The sequence below is a fragment of the Convolutriloba macropyga genome, chromosome 6 (genome assembly GCF_964194025.1).
Source record: "Convolutriloba macropyga chromosome 6, txConMacr16.3, whole genome shotgun sequence".
Lineage (NCBI taxonomy): Eukaryota > Metazoa > Xenacoelomorpha > Acoela > Convolutidae > Convolutriloba > Convolutriloba macropyga.
Genome location: NC_134473.1, coordinates 12,596,207 through 12,618,439, shown reverse-complemented (window position 1 = coordinate 12,618,439; position 22,233 = coordinate 12,596,207). Strand labels below are relative to the sequence as shown.

Genomic DNA, 22,233 nt, shown 5'->3' with positions numbered 1-22,233 from the left:
TGAGCGGAAAGAATGCAAGAAATGAGAGCGGAATTTGAGCGAACATTTCAGCAAAACAGCTCCCTAGTTGAGAAAACCGAACAAAATCGACCAAATATTTGTAGGACATATTCGGTTTCACTTCAAACGTAAAAAAAAGCTTCGGTATGTTTGGTTTATTCGGTATCGTGGGTTTCGAACGTGAGAAAGATTCGGTATGGTCATTTTTAAATGCAAGAAAAATTCTGTATGCTCAGTTTTAGAAGATTCGATATGTTCGGTTTTTAAACGTAAGAGATCGTAGGTATATTTGGTTTTAGACGTACAAAACTGTCCCTTTTTTCAATTGTTTTTTTATTCTGTTTATAATGAGGTCAAACGTTTTGAGACTGTTTCGTTGCAGTAATTTCAAGCGTTCTTCTTAGAAAAAGATTCTGAAAGAATGTGCAAATTCATTGAAAATTCTTTGTAAGCTCATTCGCATTGTAACATACTCTTTGAAAATTGATGAGAATTCTGTTGAATAATTCGCATTCACTGAGTTTGACATATTTTTTGCTAGTTTGCAAGCAAAGTTTTTGACAATTGATTGCGTTTCAAAACGCCCAGTGCCAATCTTTTTCATTGCTCGGTCGGCTGTACTAATTTGCTTTTCAGACCTGAAGTTCAAAAAATCCTGGTGTTTCTCTAAAAGATACCAAATCTAACTTATGTGTAAAAACGACAATACCAAACCTTTCTTTCAGTTAAAAACGACGATAACGAATCTGTCTTACAGTTAATAACGACGATACGAATCTTTCTTATGTTTATTACAGAAAAAAAAAACGATGAAACCGACAAAAAGAATCTGGTGGTTTTGGCTAGAAAAAACGTTACCGACGATTTCTTATGTTTAAAAATCAAAAACCAAAAAAACTAGGGCTCAAAGCCCTTAAGTTTTTTAAAGCCGAATTTAAAAAATTTGAGCAGAAAAAATGCGAGAAATGAGCGGAATTTAGCTGAATGAAAAATGGAAGAAATGAGCGAATTTCGACCAGAAACAGGCAAGAAATGAGAGGAATTCGAGCGGAATGAGAAATGCAATAAGTGAGCGAATTTTGAAATGAAGAATGCAAGAAATGAACGCAACTTGAGCGGAATGAAAAAAAGCAGGAAATGAGCGGAATTCATCATATCAATAATGAATCATCATATCATTCCACAGGTTAATTTCAGTGCAAGTCCTTCAGATCAAACCAAGACAAATTTCGTAAAAATGGAGTTTAAATACAATTGTTCCATGTATTTCACTGGTACAAATTTTCCAAGTTTTTCTCTGGTCTTTCCCCTAAGTTTTGCGAAAAATTATATAATTTGAATAGGAGCATAGTAAAGAAACGGAATTGAAAAATCATTATTCAGTATTTGTTGTGCCTCGTTCTCGTTTCGAGTAATAAACTTAATTAATTCTTGAAATAAAAAGTATATAAAATTCAAGACTCACTTTGGAAGGTTTTTACTATAATCGGAACATAGACAAACTCAAGAAGAAATTTTCATGATCTATTTACGTATAGAAACATGTTTAACAAGCGTATCTCGAACGTACAAGACGATAACATTACACATGATAACACACAAAAAACCATAAGCGCTCTATACGAGAGAAAACAGCATGTTTTTTACTGCATTAGACGACCAGAAGGTCGTCCGCCAAACGTATCTTTGATCTCTAGTTGAAGGTCGTCAAAAAAATATTAAGTTTAACCTAAAAAACCATGCATAAAATTTTATCGGGGCAAGAAGTCCTGACTCTGACGGGATTCCAACCAGCGACCTCTGGGGCGCGGGCCAGAGGTCTTAACTGCTCGGCGAAATAGGCTTTAGAACAATCTGTAAGAACGCACACGTTATTTAATCTCGCTTGTACGCATTTGCATCGGCAACATCCTCCGGCTCCAAAAGCGATCAGTCTAAGAAGGCATTAGACTAATTACGGGTTTGGATAGGGTGCCGGTAGGTGTTTGTACTTCGGCAGATCGCGCGATTCTATCGTTACCGTAAAGCAGACTCGAAACTCTAGCGAGTGGATAGTTGCCCCTTGGGCTGTCGTCATCAACTATTCAGACTAAATCGCCAGTTTTCAGCACTCCGGTTGGTTGAGTTCTCCATTTGGGGCGGCGGTTCAACGCAGGAACATACTCTTTTAGCCAACATTTCTAAATCTCGTTCGCGTAAGTTTGGGCTCTAGCATACCTCTTACGATGGTTAAAGTCATCAACGGGAGCGAGTGAAGGCAAGCAGGAACTGCAGTTTCCAAGAAGGAAGTGGTTCGGCGTCAAGGCGTCAAAGTCGTTACGTCGGAGCTAACGGGCGTCAGCGGGCGGTTATTCAGCGTCTGTTCGACTAAACAGAAAGTCGTCTGAAGTACTTCATCATTGAGTCGGTGGTTGTCGAGTATGGCGTACAAAGTTCGCTTGAAACAACGCACAAGCCTTTCCCAAACGCCTCCTTGATTAAATTTCCATTTGATTCCCATCTGTGCGAGTTTTGAAGCTATCAACTTTGCATCCCGCTTGAGCAGACATGCCAATAGGTTCTTTTCTCACCGACAAAAGTTCGTGCCATTGTCTGACCAGATTACTGATGGCATTCCACGACGTGCGATGAATCGTTCGATACCCATCACACAGGTGTTTGCATCCATCGAGTGCGCTTGCTCGACATGCACCGCACGAGTCGTGAGACATGTGAATAAGAAGCCCCATGTTTTCTCAGATGAGCGGCGTATCGTTACGTAAAAAGATCCAAAGTAGTCTAGACCCGCGTTGGAGAAAAGCAGACTCTAAAACCCAAGTCGTTCAGACGGAAGATCAGCCATCATCGGCTGGTCGGGTGTTGCATTTCTTTTTCGGCAAAGAACGCAACTGAAGCGATAGAACAGAGTGTTGAACGGAAGTTATCCAACGAAGTTTCAGGACCGCGAATCTTCGTTGGATAAGTGCACGGAGATAATCGACACCTTCATGGTGATGCTTCAGATGAATGTGGCGTAGGAACAACAGAACTAATGGATGGCGTCCATCAAGTATTATTTGATGCTTCGAGTCATAGTCGATTTCGGCGAGACGCTTAATGCGGCCGGTGGACCTTAGTAGGCCACAAAGTCCAATGAACGGCGAGTAAACTGCAATATGGCTTTTCTTGTTAATTTGTTTTTATTGAGCAAGCTGTTGTCGCTCAAGGGGGAATGATTCAGACTGAATAATTAAGTGCAGTTTTTATTCTACAGCGTTAAGTTCTTCCGGATCAACTATTTCCTTTCCAGAAGACCGATAGGCGAGATGACGAGGAAGTAATTGCATGCAATACGCAAGTATCCTAAGCAGTTTAGGATACGAACTGTACTTAGGAACGGAAGGCTAAAGTCCCTTTTGAAAACGTCGGTAATCAGAGTTGAAGTCTTCTCTGAAGAAGATGCTTCAGCTGAATGACTCTTCAATTTGATGTTTTTGACTACATAGGTATTAGGCTGGAACGGGGAATCGGACGTTCGGAGAAACTGGGGACCATGCAACCAACTGCTTTTTTGCAGCGCTTCAGAAGACATTCCTCTAGTACCTGCGTCGGCTGGATTAGCATGACATGCAACATGATGCCATTGACCGACACTTGTCCCTTCAAGAATCTCCGAGACTCGGTTTGCGACAAATAATGGTTGCTTATCCTGTGAGTTCAACCATTAGAGGACATTAGTGCTATCTGTCCACATAAACGTGTTTTGAACTGGTACGGTAAGTGCTTTGCATATTTCTTCTCTCAATCGGGCTGGGAGCAAAGCTGCTTGTAGTTCAAGCTTTGGCACGGTGAGTGTCTTCATTGGAGCGACTCGTGCCTTTCCAATCACGAATGCAAGTTCGGTGCGTTTATTTCAGTTGGTCGACTGACAAGTGCACGCAAGAACGCAATTGCGCTAAAAACTTCCTGAGAACTATCTCCGAATACGTGCAATTCAAGGTGTTCAAAAGGACCGGAAAAATAGCAGCGAGGTTTGGTTAACAAAGCCAGTGTTGGTAACTCAAAACTCCAGGAGAAGAATCGATCAATCATCTCATTGGGGAGTTTTTATCCCAGCTCTGATCATGTAAACGCCAGACATCTTTCAGAAGTTGTGCTGTGATAGTAAAAGGAGCAACTAAGCCGATGGGATCGAATACTTTGGCTACAAAATTCAAAACCAACATTTGCGTGACTGCTTTACTGCTATCACAAGAAGTGCCGCGACTTACTACTAGAGTGTCTTTGGTATGATCCCATTTTAATCCCAACACATGAGAGGACGACTCTTCCATTGATGCAACAATGACTTTCGGAACAGCCTCAACAGATTGATCTTCAAGCTCTTCTAGTAAACCTGGCACGTTACAAAAGAACTTAGTTAGTTTGAAACCACCCTTACTAAGTAATTTGACCAGGTCTCGTGACCGCTTGTGCGCCTCATCAGGAGATTCCATTGAGTCCAGCTAATCATCCATATAGAATTTTTCATGAACTGCATTGCTGCGTCTTGATACTCTTATTCATGATCTCGTGCTGTTCGCTGCAACGCGTAATTTGCGCAAGTCGGTGAGTCATTTGCGCCAAAGATGTGTCGAGTGTACTGATACACCTCAACAGTCTTTGAGGGGTTCTCCCGCCACAAAAAACGGAGAGCTGGTTGAACAGATGGCAACGCACCAACCTGCAGGAACATCCCCTCGAAGTCAGCGTACACAGCAACTTGATGCTGACGGAATCTGATCAGCGTGTGAATCAACTTCTGCAGAAGATCTGGACCAGTTAGCAGGACTTTGTTCAAAGAAACTCCTTGAAACTTGGAGGCACCATTGAGGACCCTTCGCACCTTACCAGGTTTGTTTGCGTTCATGACCGGATGATGCGGCAAATACCATTTCCTGCCGGTTTGATGCTCAGTTTCCTCACCGGTTTGCACTTTAACAACATACTTATTAATCAAATCGTCTCGTATTGTTTGTGCGTAGCGTTCGCGTAAGTCGGAATCTTTAATAAGTCTCTTCTCTAAAGACCTCAGCTGGACCAATGCAGAAAAATAATTGTTGGGAATTTTGACCTCATCGGAAGACCACAACACACCCACGAAGTAACGACCTTTCTCGTCTACGGTTGACTGATCGAGGATTTTGACGGCCCGACGGTCGGACGCTGAGCGCGGATCCACTTGCTTAACAGCCCCGTATGATTCCAAGTCATACCACGACTTGATTTGTGCCGCCAACTCAGAGTCATGTTCAATTACCGCTTTGAAACTTGTCGAGATTAGACCGGACGATGACGGCATTGGACCACTTAGTACCCATCCTAACGTTAAACGAACGGCAACGGGTGAGGATTTCGAGTCGGTTCCGAAAAACTCGAGCGGGCGGATGGCGTGGTATGCGTCTTGACCAAGTATCATCTCTACGTTTGCCTAGTCATAACTCTTTGAAGGTAACACACTCGAATGAGGATATTTATCTTGCAGGGCAACGATATCAATTTTGTCAGCCCCAACGCGAAAGTTTTCTTTCACGTACGGCAACAACTCAAACGGAGAACAAGTATTCTCACCAATTGGGGTCACATTAACCTGAACAGCTTCAGTGCTGATTGTCTCTTGCGTATTGATACCGTTCACCGTCAAATTGAACAATGTTCCTTTCAAATGGAGACGTTTCGCGAGCTCACTGGAGATCCAGGAGTGACTGCATGCTGTATCGCAGAGAACAAGAGCTCGAGCACACTTCTGTGACTGTCCCTCTAGATCAACATCGAGGACCTGCAAAAGACCCTTGACATCAGTGATCGATGTGGGTCATGTGTGCTGCTTGTTCCGCGATTACTTGCATTGTCTACAGCCGTTGTTGACGTTTTTGTTGAGTTGACTTTAGGTTGTGATGCATCAGCAGATTTGTTTTGGCCGCTTGCTGGGAAAATCCGCTCCGCGCCATGCAGCAAGATGCTCTGGGTACTGCGACAGCCTTGGCGATTACACTTGCGTTGATTCGGACACGTACGGAACGAATGCTTACCATTCAAGCACGAAAAGCAGAGTTGGTCCTCTGCGACTATTTTAGCACGCTGCGTCGGAGTTTTTTTCTTGAAAATCTGACATCGCCAAATCGGATGTTGTGATTTACAAACTACGCAAGGTGGGTGATCATTCTTTGAACTTTGAGACTGCCTACTAACATTAGATGACTTTGAATTGGACGCGAATACTTTCGAAGACATTTTGCTCTTTACTGCACCACTGCTGTTAGTGTCTTGTGGTTTGCTCCGGAAAGAAGTGTTTTCATGCGATCATGATCCTCGGCTCTTTCTTTCAACCAGTCTTTGAAATCCAACATTGTTGGGCGATTCAAGTATCCTTTCATTGTGTGCAATGACCATGATTCCTTCAAATTTGGTGGCTATTTCTTTAATGCCTGATTCAAGAGTGATGAACTCTGAAGATCTGCATCATAGGAAAAAGACCTGAAGCGCCAACAAGACTAGAGACAGTTGTGGGAAAATGGATGATTTGATCAGAGCTGTGCATCCTAATTGAAGGGTATTTTGCCAATTTGTCAAGATGAACAGTGACAACTGCTTGGGAATGTCCGAACTTTCGTTCAAGCGTTTTAAATGCATCTCTGTACATTTTTCCACAATCAGCGATTTCTGCAATGGCATCTTCGGCTTTATTTACTCTGAGAGTTTTCAAATAAGTCAACTTGATGTCATCATTTAGGGCCTGCGAATCAATAGCGCTCTTAAATTGGCCGTAACATTCATGCCACTGCAAGGTATTACCATTAAACATAGCAAGGTTCCAATCTGGTAGGTACTTCTTGTTGAGATTAAGACGTTCAGCTAGGTCTTTTATTGTAACCGTTCTCGGCGCTTGAAGCATTGCGGGGTTAACCATTGGAGGCGGAAACGGGTAATATGGGAGTGTCGGCATCGTGTAGCCCAGGCCGGACATTGGAGAAAGTACCTGCGCAGATACACTCGTGCTCGAGATCCAATTTTCGTAGTATGTTGTACCGCCATCTGTCGCGGCCGAAACCGGTACACTTGTGTTCACAATTACTGATGAGCTTTGAGAAAAATTCGTGGGACACCTTACGGTAGCGGTGGACGGATTTACACTGGCCAGCTTCCATAAGGCTAAGTTTGGGACGTAATGACTGAAGGGCACTGATGCTTGAGGACGGTTTCGGGATATGATATCACCAGTAGGTATATTGGACGACAAGTTCTGCGTTAAATTAAGTACGGATTGCGCAGCATTTTGACTCGGATGAGGAGTGTAAATCGGTGTTGTTAAATTCAGAACAGGTAGTGTTCAACAAATCAGCAGTTGAGGGCACAGTTACTGTGCTACTATCGACGACATTGTTCGCTGGCGGCACGAAAAAGTTCTGTGAATAAGCCAGTAAACTACTATAGTATGCGGCTTCTTGCTCTGCGTATCTGTTCCAAACATGCGTTGATGTGTTAATCAAGGGATCTGTCAGATGGTTTCTGTTTGTGTTCAAGTTGATTGGATATTCAACATTCGGCGATCGGCCGCTGTCAGGCGCTCAATCAACAAGTTCGCCAGCAAATGGACTCTCTCTCGGTTCGTTCAATCGGGGGAACGGGAATGAAACTTTTGCGTTTTCTATACCAGTTTTGTTAAATTCATAGGAAGATTGCTGAATGAGAGGCGGTAATTGACTATCACGGTCTGCAGTCTGGGCTGGATCTGATGACGGTTCCTTGTTGTGACCTGATTTTGTTCGGTGCTCCTGATTTTGACCAGAACTCGTTTGAGATGTCTAATCTGGAGCAGTGAGCGTGTTTTCATTGTTAGCAGACTCAAGCCATTCATTTACTAGGTCATCAGTCTTCAATGAATGGTAGCTACCACGTCTTGATTCTTAGTCGGCCTTACTCTTGCTAAACAACGATTCACTATCCATGAGATCAATTTCTTTTATTTTTGCCTCATTGAGTCGTTTAGGGTTTTCTTCCCGTATTTTCTCAAGATCATTTTGGCGTTTCTTAGCAAAGAGTTCCATATCAGCTTAGAGTTCCATTTTTTCTTTCGGCCAATTCTCGCTCCCTTAGAGCCATCTCAATTTCAAATTCTCTTTCGGCAATTCGCGCTGCGGCTTTGTTCTCCTCTTTTATTTCCTTGCGTCGGAGTTTAGCCAAAAGCAGTTCTTTTCTACGCAGTTTGGAAGCATTCGATGTTGTTCTGCCCGCGGAAGACTTTTTGGAATTGTGAGACAACTTGCTAGAACTATCAGTATCTAGGACTGAGTCTATGTATTTCCGAGCGTTTTTAATGTAATCATCATGTCTTTTGTTAACACTTTCTAGCCATTCCTCAACTTCTGCTTTATTTTTCTCTGCCTGCCCAGTTGTCGCGGCGAGTGCTAGTAATTGATCATTTTTAGAGATGGCACTCATTAAGAGATCTTTGCACCTAGTTACTAGCCTCTCTGCTTTTACGCGTCTTGGGCGTTCCTGAATTGCGTCATCGATACTCTCATAGGCTGTACAAATCTCACTCTCAATTTTTGTTCGTGCGTCATGCAACTTAGGAACTCGCTCTCCATTAGATTTTGACATGCTGATTTATTGCGGGTTCACTTTTGAAAGGATTTCGGGATAATGGTCTCAAAGTTTGGACGTACACAATTAAAATAAAACACTAAAAGGGGTTAACACTAAAAAAGTGAGACCAAGTCGCCGAGCACGAATGAAGCACGAAAGGTAAAAGCGGACAAATAGTACGATAACGAAAAATGAGCTGGAAACGCACGGCAGGCGGGACGTAACCTAGCGCAGCGGACGGTTGAGTCTCAAAAAATTCTGGAGTCTCGTAACCCCAGTAGTTAGAACCGAGGACACAATAACTCAAAAGTTTTTGAGACCCAGAAAACGGGGCATGGCGAGCGAAACATGCAATGTGGGAAACGAGGTGAAGAAGCCGAACGACTTTAGTGCTACGGGCGGAAACGGAAACGCAAAGGCGGGAAAAGGAACGGAAGCAAGCTCTGGATGAGCAGACGCGAAAAGCGAGCGGCTAAACGCACGGAAAACGCGCAACAAATATGAGACACGGCGAAACAACTAGGTATCACAGCCAACTAGCTCTATAACCCCTGTAAGCTAAACTCAGGTCACAAAACCAGAAAGAAGTAAACCTAGTTAGAAAGCGACGCGGCTGCTGCTTCAGCGACGAGTTTCCTATTCTTTTTCGCTCTAGGGCGTCACTTATTGACCTTACTATGGCGAGTTTTATTAAGCAAGCAATGAAGTGAATTCTGAAGTGTTAATACTAATGTAAGTGACTTTAATTCAAGATAATGTTTCTGATGCAATTGATAGTACTCTTTAATCAAGTTCTGATCCTTTTGCTTGCGCTTCGATACTAAATCAGTGATCATTGGAAGAGTCACTATGCTTGTTTGCTTAAGAAAACCAAAAATTTTCGGTGCGCCGTTACGCGGACAATAAACAATTGCTTTCAAACGGTCTTGATAATGTTCTAATACGGTAGCAAGTTCCGGCAACGCAAGTTCGTGGTAGTTATTCATTCTATGCAATATTAACGAATTATTTATGGCGTAGTGCCAGGTGATTATATCACTTTTGTGACGGAAAACGTTATCCAACTGATATTGTACCGTTTTTCTATAGTTAACAGCGAAAGTATTCAAGCTTAGTCCGGGAAGTGAAAATACAGTGCTTGTATACCGATTTTGGCTGTTTTTTGGTAGACTATTTATGACGTGGAACAACGAACTAGTACACAAAATGAATACCATAGGCTCACATCAACGTGTATTTACCGTATGGGGACAAAAAAACTACGAACCTTTCCTGTTTTTTTATGTTTTTTGAGATTTTTTCTCAAAAATTCGTAAATTCGACAATTTTTAAAAATTTAGTCAAAATCCAAATTTTTTGTTGAATACCTGTATTATACTGTTGCCCCAACTATGCTGAACAATAATTTACCATTTTCTCAAACATTTGACCAATTTTTTTTTTATTTTTCAAATTTTCGACCTAAAAATTGTAAAAAAATTCGATGAATTTATCGATTTTTTTTTGAAAGCTGGTTTTTCAAGTTCCCACCCCTCAGACACGTTTGGCTAATATCAAATTAAAGCTCAAATATGAAGTTCAAGTTTTTCGACTAAAACCAGTTTTTTGTCAGTTGTCGAGTTTTTTTGTCTATTTTGACGCTACATCATCAATTTCTGTCGGATCCCAGTTTTTTCATTTAAAATGTATCGATCTTACAGTTTTTCTGACGTTTCACCCTTGAAATCCTTAGTACATTCACTTTTGGGTTTCCAGAAGCCTCGCTCAATGTGCTTCGGTCATCAGTTTCATTCCAAGCGTTGGTGACCAAAACCACACTTCACTCTCTTTGTGGAGTCCGGAAATCGCCTGTGAAATGATTCTGGTTCGTTATCACTGTCGGTGGACCAAATGTTGTGCCTCGTTTTTGTTTCGAAAAATAAACTTGAATAATTCTTGAAAGGTATATAAAAATTCGTAAATACGTAAAAGATATATAAAACTCAAGACTGAATTTTGAAGGTTTTTTCTCTGTATTGGAACATAGACAAACTCACGGAGAAATTTTCATGATCTATTTACGTATAAAAAAATGTTTAACAAGCGTATCTCGAACGTACAAGACGATAACATTACACATGATAACACACAAAAAACCATAAGCTCTCTATACGAGAGAAAACCGCATGTTTTTTACTGCATTAGACGACCAGAAGATTGTCCGCCAAACATATTTTTGATCTCTAGTTGAAGGTCGCAAAGAGGTCAAAAACTTATTAAGTTTAACCTAAAAAACCATACATAAAATTTCAATTTTGGCAAAAAGTTCTGACTTTGACGGGATTCGAACCAGCGACCTCTGGGGCGCGGGCCAGAGGTCTTAACTGCTCGGCGAAATAGGCAATAGAACAATCTGTGCGAAGGCACACATTATTTTCTATCGCTTGTACGCATTTGCATTGGCAACAGTTTTGATATACAAAAATCCCAACCTCAGTGTGGGCTCTTTAGCGGCAGCTCCAGAAATCCTGGATATTTTGTTAAATAGTAGAAAAGATCTCGCCTAACTGCTCCAATTGGCCTACAATTTGAGCTCTCAAATATTTTTCGTAATTACACAGTTTCTAGTTCCAATCTAAATTGCTATTTGTATTCTTAATTCTCAATTATTTGAGAAATTGACTCTTATGAGGTTATCATGGGTTTTTCATTGATTTTTGGAAAAAATCAGATGGGTATTCATTGATTTCTGGTTAACTGACACGTTTTCGACAGCAGAGTGTACCTGCTGTCAAAAGGTACCTTTTGCATCATAATAATGTTAATTTTCTCAAAGTCTTAACTGAAAAGGATTAGTCCTGCAAAGTTGATCTGCAACAGCGCCTTTAGGCATTTTTATCGAGTGAGTTTTTTTATTAGGCGAATTTGAACAAAAGTAAACTGGTGTTATCAACTAGCAGATAACAACACGTCAATTAGGAGGATCTTGATTACAATTTAGGAACATATAATAATTTTTTTAAAAACTGATATAATGATTTTGCGACAAAAAAGATTCTTTGTATAAAAACCGACAACCTTACCGAGACGTCGCACCGAGACGTGTGCGTTCGCAAACAAAATTCCGACACCGCTTTTTCGCATTATTGGCATAAATGTCTACCAAATGAGGAACAGACAGAAAACCCCCGAAAATTCAAGTAGTTTTCGAAAAAAAATGTGTATGCACAAAATGATCGCCTATCAGGCAAAAAACTCAGTGGAGTAAAAAATTCCGCATTAGATCAATAAGATCAACCATTTTTGAGAATGCAAGTCAAGACGAACAATAAAATCAAACAACAATAACAACAAACTTTAATTACATCCAAATTTTTATGTCCAGTTTTTGAAGAAAAAAATTAACAAGTTAAAAATATCGTCAGATAAAACTGAAAGTAAACAAAACAATTTTTACTACACTAGAAAAGTTATGGGACCATTCATAATAATGCTCGGTAACAATTAGACAATAAAAGAACAAAAAAACAAGTCGTTAAAAAGTTGGCTTATATTTTTTAAAAACAATCAATTTCAAAGTAATGAAAACCGTTAAATAGCAAGTGAAAACATCCATTAAGTTTATGGTCACATACGCTTCTAAAAGAGGGCAATAAGACCTGTTTTATTCATTGTTTCTATGAGGTAACAAAAAGAACAAAAAATAGAGAAAACAAACAAAACTTATTTAAAACTTGCGAGAAAACGCTGTCGAAAAAAGCAAATCTTTGCCCCTCAAAATATGTTCGATTGAGCCCTCCTCGAACGCCAAAAATTTGATATGCGACCTTCCATTAATGAAAAAAAGTAAATAGTAGACAACAAATAGAGAAAAAAGGCAAAATTAATTAAAAATTCTGTATTATTCTACAAAACAAAAACTTTCAAATTCATGAAAGCCATCAGCTATAAGAAAACAAAATAGTTTCGTTTATTTGTCCAATAAAAGCGCTTATAACCTCTAATTTTTCAGAATATGTCATACGTCTACGTAAAGATCGTCAAATATAGGCAAAAATCAACAATTAGTCTACTTTTTCTGCGAAAAACCCGTGTCGAAGCCAGTAAATTCATAACGAATTCTCTAAAACCATTAGATTTTGTACACTTGCGTCTTCCCTTGACAACAATAATGTCATATATGACCTGCAGTTAACGAGACTAGGAAACAAAATTGACAAAAAAGAACAAAAATGTGAAGATAAAAAGTGCTTTTTAAAGTCAATTGTTTTCGAAATCATCAAAGCAACCAGCTATCTACTCAAATCAGAATATAGGCGCATTTATTCCTCCATGAAAAGTTATTGAGGCCAGTTCATTTCGAAATCAGCTCATACAACTAAAAAGACAAACGACAGTTAAATCCAAATCTAAAAATTCATTTAATTCTTCGAGAAAGGGGTGTCAAAGCCGCTAAAACCATAATCTATGCCTCAAATTTTTTTAAATGTTCAATTGTGTCCTATTTTGAGCGCCAGTAATTTAAAATATGAATTGCCAGTATGATAAAACGAGATAAAACTTGAAAAATGAGCCAAGGCATAAAAATTTAAAAAAATGGGAAAACTAGTAATATCAAAGCCAGAAAACCATATTTAACGCGTAGAAACGCAAAAAAACAGATCATAAAGTTAGCAAAAAACGGTTAGCAAAATTCCAATCCCAGACTGCTCTCAATGGAAGTGGAAGTAGAACTATTTGCTTTCATGGTATGCAAAGATCGTGTTGTTTGTTTTTGGGTGTGTACTTCCGGCAAATTTAAATAAAGCTGTCTAGAGAAACAAAATGAAGTAGAAAACTGATCAACCTGGCTCCTCGATGTTTTACAATTGATTGAACTTAACCTAATTTCAATGTATCTATGTGTTTCGGTTACTTTTCCGTATTAATTGGAAATTTTGGTTATCAATTCAGCCAGCAAGTGAGAAATAGACGGGCTCTGTTAATAAGAGCAGGAAAGAGATTTACATAGTAATTTCAAGTTGAGGTCGTTTTTTTACTCCCCAGACGCTTTTCAAGCTTCAATATAGTGATGAATAATCGGAAAATATTGATAATAATATTTTTTGATAATTCACGCTTCAAAAAACTTTACAATAGGAATTTCAGAATTTATTGCAAAACCGATTTACGCTTTGATCATTTCAGACAGTATTCGAGAGTTAAAAGTGTCTAATTATCGACATTTCAAACAGTTTTCTCCAAGTGGCTAAGAAATGCAAATGGTGGCACTTATATACTTCCAGCACGGGTTCTCCTAATTTCAAAATATTATTAGGTGCATTTTTACTTTTGACAAATCTTAATAGTGAAGTTGATCGCAACAAACAAAACTTGTTTGCTGAGGGGGTCGAGAACGTTGTTTTAATTGGTTGATATTGTGTTCTGAAAAATTAGAAGAAATGTAAAAGTAAACTTTGAATTAATAAAAAGTATTTCAAGCTTTCGTATACCTGTTGTACATTTTTCATCGATAGGTGCAATGATTATTGGGACAACAAGGAATTCGTTATAGAGTGACTTGGCAACATGCCCTTGGATCCACGAAAAAAAATCCAAACAACTAATTGTTGATATTTATTTTTGTCAATCAGATTTTGTTTTTAAATTATATTTCACGCTTTGACAATACTTTGCAAACTTGAGGGTTGGGACATCATCATGTGCGAACATACGCTAGCAAATCGCTGTATAATTTTTCAAACGTGATAATTTTTTATATTGTATGAACGGAAACTTGTGCTCTTAAAAAGCTCCCAAAATGTCCTAACCGTTCGTTCTAGATCATTTTCTTGAATGCTGGGTCTGGCTTGGCCTTGCTACGGTCGCAAAAAATTCGCGCAAAAAATGGTCTTACGAAAGTCTGATCAGAGGCCAATTCGGTTTGGCACGATCTGAGCAGAGATGGAAATCTGAAGATAGCGGACGTTGCGTTTATGTCTTGATTTTCTGGGAATTTGCGAATTTTGGCGCCTATGACTATGTTTTTTCTGTCTAATAGTCGCTTCTTTTTCTTTTCTGTCTAATGTTTTTATTCTGTCTTCCGTCTTATAGTCGCGTTTTTTCTAGTCATAGTTCCATTACATCGATTCGTCGCATTGTCGAGTGTTCGCATTGTCGAGTGTTCGCATTGTCGATTCGTCGCATTGTCGATTATTCACCGAGCGGTGAATAATCACCTAACGTGATCATTATCCAACGTTTAATTCTTTAGCCACTTGCATGCTCAAATTATGTTTTCGTATATCTATTCTCGTAGTTCGTGACTTTGAAACTAATTTGATCACCGCAAAACGTTGGTTCTCAAACTGGGATATTATTTTCCAGGTAATCTGTCTCTTTTACCTGTCATACATCGTGGCCTCAATTTTTGGGTTTGGAGGGCCTTTGGCGGGTACCACATGTGCATTGTACATGGCTCTTTGGACAGAGCCCAGAACCTCCAAGAGAAGTCGTCACGTGATCAGAGGCTGTCTCAGAATCACGACTTCGATTGCAGAGTGGTTCGCCTGTCTATCTGTGGCACAGCACTTATTCTACCACAAATCAGATGTTGGGGCTATTCTATTTGACAGCTTAGGGTATTACTCTATTTACTCGCCTAGTTAAATGATCCGGATTGATACCCTAGACGTATGTCCAGACATCTGGTTGTCTGAAGGGGGTAAATCTTTTCTTTTTATTAGTGTTCTGAAGAATGTCTGGGCATATGTCTATGATAGGAATAATTCTGACAAAAATCTTGGCTCTAAAAATCCTACTCTTGACGAAGATCATGGCTCTGAAAATGTTACTAATCTTGACTTGTATTGTCTTGATGAGTAACATTTTGATGTTGAAAAAAGATGTTGAAATACTGAATTGTGTAATAAATCTTAAGCCATTTTTCGACAGTTTACTTCATTGCATTGGAAGAATAATTAGATCAAATGGACTCTGATACTATTGTTTTAGAAACTGGAGTTTTGCCATTTCCATCTTCATCTTTTCCTTTGCCACTCGAATAGTTCTCATCTACTCAATTACAAGTTGTTTCAATGTGTGGTATGCTCCACCTACAACCAGACAAATATCAACTAGTCATATCAACCCTGACAGTTTGTTTACTTTCTAGAAATTGGAAAATATCACCTTCAAATTCACAGGCCGAGACGCGTCCTCAAATTGAAAAAAAACCTCGCATCTATGTTCGCAGTGCGATTGTTATATAGAAACATTCCAATCTTATAAAATACTAGAAAAAAAGTTATTCTGTCACATTCTTTTCACACGAACAAGATAAATGTTTCAGGATAAAATGTTTCAGAAAATTATATAGGACAATTCAACTCTTGTAAAATACCGTCAAAAGTTTGTAAGATAGTCATTCGAAGTTATGCAGGGTCTGGAAATGATATTTACTCATGGAAGCTTCGGCGAGCTTTCTTATGCCCTGTAGTGAAAACATATTTCTAGCATTGAAAAAGTCAAATTCAGATGTTTTGTTTCCATGTTTTTGGTAACTGACAGTTAGCAATGTGGGACATAAAGTCAAGTTTTTGCGGCAAATCATCTTAACTTCCATATTTAGCCATCTTGAAGTTGCATCCGCAACATGCTCCACGGGGGCAACAGGAATAAGAGGATAAAACACGAATAAATCCACCAAATAAATATGTTTCCAATTCCAGTTAGAATCCATAAACCCAAATTAAATTGAATTAAACTATATGCAACCCCCTTTGCCTAAAACCGGAGCGCAAAAAATATCAACAAAAAAGCTAATCAGCGAAAACACGGGCGAGACCGGACACGGGGCGGACGAAGGTGCCGTAAGCCGTTTTCACTTTAACTACTCTGTTGTTACCATCTCGTCCAGGGAACACTTCTTCTACTCTTCCCAGAGGCCAAATACCACGTGGGGTGAAGTCTTTCAGGATCCACACCACATCGTTGACTTTGAGTGAATTCCCGGCGTTTTCGGTCCATTTTGGTCGCTTTATCAAGGTCGGTAGGTATTCCCGGACCAGTCTCCTCCAGATGTGGTTGAGGAATTGTTGAACATTTTTCCAAGACTTCATGTTAGCTGGCTTGGTTGACGGGAAGATACCAGGGGGAAGAGAGTTGTAAGGACGCTGAAGTAGAAAATGGTTTGGCGTCAATGGTTCTTCGTTTTTCATGGCGTCCGACACGTTTGTAAGTGGTCTGGAGTTCATAATAGCTTCTGCTTCAACCATGATTGTGTGGAAAACGTCAAAAGTAAACTTTCTTGACCCTAGAATGATCAGGAGCGTCCGCTTGACACTCTGGATCAGCCGCTCCCAAGCGCCGCCAAAATGAGGGCCATAAGGTGGGTTGAAGTGCCACTTGGTGTTCTGTGCTGCAAGTGCTTTGTGAATTTTATCCTTGTCGAGATCATTCAGACACCTTTTGAGTTCTTCTTTGGCACCAACAAAAGTCTTACCGTTGTCACTGTACAAATCAGCGGGCTGACATCTTCGCGAAGTGAAGCGGCGGTAGGCGTTCAGAAAAGTGTCTGTATTCAAATCTGGACAGGTTTCCAAATGAACAGCTTGCGTTACCAGACAAATAAAGATGAGGCCGTAGTGTTTCTGAAACTTATCTTTTTCTTCCTCAATGTAAAATGGGCCGAAAAAGTCTAATCCGCAGTTGGCAATTGTAAATTGTTTGTTTTCAGTCGGGAAGCGGCAATCAGGTAGCGGTGCCATAAAAGTCTCAATGTTTTGCGGTTCGAAACGTCGACAAAGGAAGCATTTGTATCTAATGCTCTGCAGTGTGCTGCGGAGACCAATTACGTAGTACCTTTGCTGTACAAAAGCCTTAGTGGCTTCTGTTCCCTGATGCACACAGATGCGATGGGCATGTTCGAGGTATAAACGACAAATGTGATCTTTTGCATGAAGTAGTATTGGCCGCTTGGCCAACTCGAGTTCACTGGGAGCAAAAATTAGCCTTCCACAGACGCGTAATATACCGTTCTTATCAAGCATTGGGTTTAACGACCTGTATTTGAATTTCGGGTCCAGTTTACGGCTACTTTTTAGCAACTCGATGACGGTTGGGAAGCTATTGACTTGCGAAATTTGTATCAAGTAAGATTTTGATAACTCAATCTCTTCAACAGTGTATTGATGGTGATTGTCACGCTGTTTTTTCGCTCTGTAGATCAGATTGAAAACAGTAGCTATCGTTAGCAAAATCTTTGTCCATGTTGAAAACTGTTTAGGGTCGAGTAATGGTTTCTTGGTTCTTAAGGCAGATCGTGTTGTTGCAGCACAAATCGGCATTTGCTCTGTAGGTCTACAAAAGACATCATTTGTGTTGAGAAAATCTGGTGGCTTAAACCATTTTGCTTCAATTTCCTTGGCTTCTAAACCACGAGTACCATGATCAGCTGGGTTTAAGTTTGTCGCAATATGGTTCCAATTGTCAGGTTTGCTTTTTACTTTTATTTCTGCAATGCGATTAGCAACAAAAACTGGTTGCTTCTTGGAAGAACCAATCCAGTCAAGGACAACTTGACTATCCGTCCAATAAAAAACATTGCTGATTTCAACAGAGAGTTTATGTCTAACAAAATTCAGGAGTCGAACACCTGTGACAGATGCCTCTAGTTCCAATTTTGGAACGCTCAACTGTTTTACGGGCGCTACATTGCATTTCCCGATCACGAATGCAGTTTGTACTTCGTTGCTGGTCTTATTCAAGCTCCTGAGGTAGACAACAGCACACGTTGCAACAATCGATGCATCAACAAAAACATGCAACTGGTTCTCTGTCTCCAGTAGATTCTGTGTTGTCATCTGTCGTGGAATTTCAAGTTGAGGCATAGAGTGATAACTGTTAAGGAGCTTTTGTAAGGGATGTAGAAGTTCAATTGGGAGTGGCTCGTCCCATTTTCTACCTAACTTCCAAAGCTGCTGAAGAAGAATTTTGAACTTTATTGTCATTGGGCCAAGAAACCCAATTGGGTCAAAAATCGATGACACCAGACTGAAAAGTTTCCGTTGAGTGTATTGTTCAGCTTCTTTAGGGAATTCTCCTAGGGATTTCATGAAAAATGTATCTTTTTCAAGGTTCCATTTTTGTCCGAGGACTCTTGTTTCACTCTTGGGCTCCTCGAGGTCTTCTGGAGTAATACACTGAAGAGCCTGTTGATGATTTGACAGGAATTTTGTGAGGCGGAAACCACCGGCTCTCAGGCAGTTCTTTACTTCAAATGCAGTCGCGTTGGCATTTTCAGGAGAGTCGAAGGACTGGATGTAGTCATCCATATAAAAATAAAACTTTATAGCGCTCTGTGCTTTTGGATATGTCTCGACGTTGTCCTCTGCGCATCTGTTTAAGACAAAAATTGCACAAGATGGTGAGCAAGTTGCACCGAAAATCAATCTGGTGAATTAAAACTGTCGCACATCGTTGTCAATAGACCATAGGAAACGTAGTGCAGATTGATCTTCATTTCGGATGCCGATTTGCATAAACATTCCTTCAATGTCTGCTAAAATAGCAATAGGTTTTTCACGAAATCTGACCAAAATTCCTATTAGACTGTTTAAGAGGTCTGGTCCTGTTAGAAGATTGGAATTTAGTGACTCGCTATTGAATTTTGACGCTGCATTGGCGACACGACGCACTTTGTTTGGTTTGTTTGCGCTTTGAACAGGGTGATGCCGCAAGTACCATATTTTCTCAGGGGGTGGGTCTGTCATTTCCACTGGCTTGACGTAATTTTTCTCGAGATCTGTGACAAGAGTCTGTTGGTACATATCACTTAGTTTTGGATCATTATTAAGTCGTTTGTTCAAACTGTTTAGCTGATTGAGGGCAGAAAAATAGTTATTTTGAAGATTGGCAGGTACTTTCCATGGAAGACCTATTTCATACCTTTCCCCTGTGTGGTTGATAGTACTCTCAAGTATTCGAATGGCAGACTTTTCATCTTCAGTGATAGTATTATCTTCTTTTCTGGTACCATCGTTCTCTATTGACCAAAATTCTTGTATCAAATTGTCCAAGGGTTGTTCTGGACTTTTCCGACAGACATGGTATACAAATACTTTCGATTTATTAGAAGATTTTGAAGAGCAGTTTCCTAGTGTGTTCAGGTACTCTCCTGCAAGTGTCCATCCAAGCTTTGTCTTTACTCCGAAGGGGCGGATTTCGGTGCCTTGAATTACTTCAGTAGGATGCGTAAAGGCAAAAGCATTGACACCAAGGAGTGCTCCAATCTTACCTTCGGCAATGTCTGGGAAATATATGTGTCGAAGTTCATTGAATGCATCGCAAACATAGTTTAGCTCAGTGACATTGGCTGCATTAACGTTTAATGTAGGGGTGCTGTAGGCTCTGGATATTTGGAACTTTTCATCAAACTGATTGAAAGGGCAAACTGTTATTGGTTGCTTTATTTTTGATAGGGGCATTTCGTAATCAACGCTTAGATATTGAACAGTAGTTGAAGATTGATATTCGCGTGGGAGTTCCAGGTAGTCAGAAACAGCATCTAATAAAAACGTAAACTGACTGCCGGGGTCAATGAGAGCATACGTGTCGAATACTTTATCTTCTTTGATAAAGGATACTGGCAGCAGCTGTAACTGCTCAAACCAATATTTCGGTGTACTGGATATTTGGTTGACATTGAAATTTTGGCTGGTAGAAGGTCCATTCAAATTCGCACGTTTCGATGACTGTTGATTATTATTATTTCCGAAATTTTTTCCATACCTGAGATTGCTTTTGGGTTTGAATTGTGTTAACTTATTCTGAGTTGCTTCAATACTTTTTTGCGTTTGTGAGTTGTTGTCGTCTTTCAATGACCAATTTTGTTGACCTGAGGTTTTAGTTTGCTGTTGGACATTGCTGGTAGTAAAAGCGGCATGTGTTCTGCTGAATTGTTTAGCTGGATTATGTAGTGTTGTATGGTGAAAACCATTACACACTTGACAACGCTTCGAGGAGGGACAAGTGTCTCTGCGATGTTGATTACTTAGACAGTTTGTACACAAGCTATTTTTCTGGATAGTTTGAAATCGACCTTCAGGGGACAATTTATGGTAGTCTGAACAAGTTGCAACAAAATGCGGTTTGTGACATTGAACAAAATTTGTGTGCTTGTTTGCAAACTGTTGCTCATTTTTCGAGCCGTTGTGATTAACATTTCCTTGATCTAAATCGTTCCTTTGAGACTGTCTTGCAGTTGTTTGCTTAAACTGTTCTTGAACCGATTGTTGTGCTGTCACAGCAGGATAATTACCGTTTTTGTTGTGAGTGAAGGTACTGGTTCTATTTTCCTGGTTTACTTTGTCATAAACCCTTGCATGAACATCAAGCCATTTTTGAAACTCAACAAGGGTAGTTGTTGTAACATTCTCTGTCAGGGTGTATTCAGTCCATTTAAGAAGCAAATTGTGGGGAATTTTTTCCTTCGCTTTCCTCAATAAAGTAGACGATTGAAGGTCGGCTTGAAAACCTAGGTTCTGAAAAGCCTGGACTAGTCTCTTAGAAATGAAGAGAATGCTATGAAGGATTGCTTGTTGTAAGAACTGTTACATTTCCAGCTCTCTAATTGGTTGATAAAAGGGTTGACAACAACTGAAGGGTCGCCAAAGCGGCTCATTATCTCGTTGAGGGCTGTATTATAATAGGATGGATCACAAGAGTAAGCATGTATCAGATCCTTTGCCTTACCCGACACTGAATTCTGTAGGTAGGTTATTCTGTGTGTGTCAGTAATTGAAATGTTATTGTGAACCATTGAGAAAAAAATATTTATCCACTCGTGATAGTGCATGGGGTTACCATTAAAATTTTGCAATTTTAATGGCGGTAATTTGATCGAGCATTTTAGGTCGACAGATGTTGGCTGAAGTTCACTATTGGTCATTGAGGGGATAAATTGTCCGGCTGTAGCAAACACTGGAGCCTGATGCTGCCTTACGTTTGAAGTTGGCAAGATGTTAGTTGGATAAAGATTAGGTAGAGGGGGAGGTCGCAACTGCGAAATTTCGTCGTTTGAATGACTTTGATTTACAGCGGGTTCAGCTGCCATGTTCTTAATGGGTAAAGGATATGATAAATAAGCGTTTGTGTTGTTCTGACCAATATCCACCATACTGGTTTGAGTAGCCGGATTGAAGCTATGGACTGGTTTGTTCGCTTCTTGAGAGGTTGTGGGATGCGTTGTAAGAAGTTGTAGATCGCTCTGCACTGGCTGGGTGTTTGATTGCGCTGGGGTAGTATATGGGTAAACAGGAGGCCTTTGAACTGCTAAACCCTGAATTGGGAAGCTGTTTGTCAAGGTTGTGTTTTTTACAGGATCATTGGGACCGATGTTGAAAGAACTGACACGTTGCACAAAACTGTTTTCAGGCTTTTGAGGTTTGAGTTGAACATCTTGTTCTTTTGAAAAACAATAGCTCTGGACATCCGAAACTACGTTTGCAGCTGTTGTTGGTTGTACATTGTTTGTGAAACAATAATGCATAGGTTGAACGTAGTTTTGTTTAGATGAGTGAGGGTTCTGATCTATTGTCACGTATTCAGGTCCATGATTAAAAGGCTTGTCAATAATTGCTCTGCCAAGGAATGGGTTTCCACCTTCAT

At 40.0% G+C, this 22,233-nt stretch overlaps 1 protein-coding gene across 3 annotated transcripts in view; it reads left to right on the top strand.

The window, feature by feature from the left end:
• LOC142340786 (Na(+)/H(+) exchanger beta-like) overlaps nt 1-22,233 on the top strand; it is a 134,924-nt gene that overhangs the window by 94,424 nt on the left and 18,267 nt on the right. For all 3 annotated transcript variants that reach the window (XM_075391495.1, XM_075391497.1, XM_075391496.1), the window contains 2 exons: nt 14,953-15,206; nt 15,580-15,722. In XM_075391495.1, the coding sequence (XP_075247610.1) occupies nt 14,953-15,206; nt 15,580-15,722 (397 nt within the window). The remainder of the gene's footprint in view (nt 1-14,952; nt 15,207-15,579; nt 15,723-22,233) is intronic.